Genomic DNA, 1,385 nt, shown 5'->3' with positions numbered 1-1,385 from the left:
TTGCGTGAGCACAGCTGAGAGCGGGGTCTCTGGCCCGGCGAGTGGAGGAGCCCCCACTTCTGGAAGCGCCGGCTCCCCCTGTGGAAGCACCGCGCGCCGCTGACGTGGAGCGTGTCCCTCCCTGTGTGTCCCCAGCACTTCCTGCCACAAAACCCCGGACAAGGTGAACCACGCGGTGCTGGCCGTGGGGTACGGAGAGGAGAACGGGACGCCCTACTGGATCGTCAAGAACTCCTGGGGTCCCCAGTGGGGGATGAACGGGTAGGCGCCCGGTCCCTGTGCTGGGGGGCGTGGTTATTTTTCCAGTTCTTGGAATGCATAATTGGCGTTGATATAATCAACAGTGAGCAGAATACACACATTGGCTCCTTAACCTGTGGGATGAGGACTGTTACGGTGGGAAAGGCCAGATGGAAGCCACAAGAACTGCCTTAACTAGGAAAGTAGTAAACCAAAAGCAATGCCATTTTCCTGGAGAGACTGCAGACATTAGTGCCGCCATCAAGGACTTGAAAGATGCAGGAGTGGAGAAACATCCATGATGAGAGAGAACCATGGACCGGTTGCCTCCCGCACGCCCCCCACTGGGGATGGAGCCCGCAACCCGGGCCTGTGCCCTGACCAGGGATCGAACCCTGACCTCCTGGTTCATGGGTCGACTCAGCCCCTGAGCCACGCAAGCCAGGCCCCTTTGTCCGTGTCCTCACTTTGGGGGGGACCTGGTGGTAATGAAATAACTACAAGAGGGGAGCCAGAGAGGGCTCCCCAGGGAATTCTGGGGGGAGTGAGAGAAGGGGGAGCTCACCAAGTCAGGCCAGTGATTTCCTGGAGATAAACAAGCCCCAGGCCACCGTTTTAGCCTCAACCCAGGGGCTAGTCGTGGAGTCGGGTCTCGGGGAGCAGCAGACACCCCGGAAGGTCCGCCCGCCCGCCCGCCAGGCCTCAGCCCACCCTCCCCTCCCGCAGGTACTTCCTCATCGAGCGCGGGAAGAACATGTGCGGGCTGGCCGCCTGCGCCTCCTACCCCATCCCGCAGGTGTGAGCGGCCGCAGCGGGGACGCTGCCCAGATGGGGACACCGGGGACGCCGGGCACTGGGCTGCTGGAGGCTGTCCTGCCCCCAGGACATGGGGGAGCCCCCAGGCCTCGCTCTGCTGCGTCCTCACCCCGAGGGAGGAGGAGGAGGAAGAGGAGGGGGAGGAGGGGGAGGAAGAGGGGGAGTTCCAGCCACCAGCCCACCACCTCCAACCAAAGCCACCACCAGCCGTGCCTTAGGCCTGGATTTAGGGCTCCAGGGATATAATTCTCGATTCTATTCTTTATTTCCGAGGCCGCGTGCGCCCCGCGGGGAGCACCGGGCCCTCCTGTGGCCTTTACCCAATAAAC

At 62.4% G+C, this 1,385-nt stretch overlaps 1 protein-coding gene across 1 annotated transcript in view; it reads left to right on the top strand.

Annotated features, from left to right (window-relative positions):
• Nucleotides 1-1,379, top strand: part of CTSH (cathepsin H) — a 24,320-nt gene extending 22,941 nt beyond the window's left edge. The window contains exons 7-8 of the mRNA XM_015558975.1: nt 136-261; nt 967-1,379. Of these exons, the coding sequence (XP_015414461.1) occupies nt 136-261; nt 967-1,042 (202 nt within the window). The 3' untranslated portion in view covers nt 1,043-1,379. The remainder of the gene's footprint in view (nt 1-135; nt 262-966) is intronic.
• Nucleotides 1,380-1,385: the final 6 nt, after the last annotated feature.

The sequence above is a fragment of the Myotis davidii genome, unplaced genomic scaffold, assembly GCF_000327345.1.
Source record: "Myotis davidii unplaced genomic scaffold, ASM32734v1 scaffold1914, whole genome shotgun sequence".
Taxonomy (NCBI): Eukaryota; Metazoa; Chordata; class Mammalia; order Chiroptera; family Vespertilionidae; genus Myotis; species Myotis davidii.
Note: the sequence above shows the minus strand (reverse complement) of the source record. Positions and strands in the feature narration are given on the sequence as shown.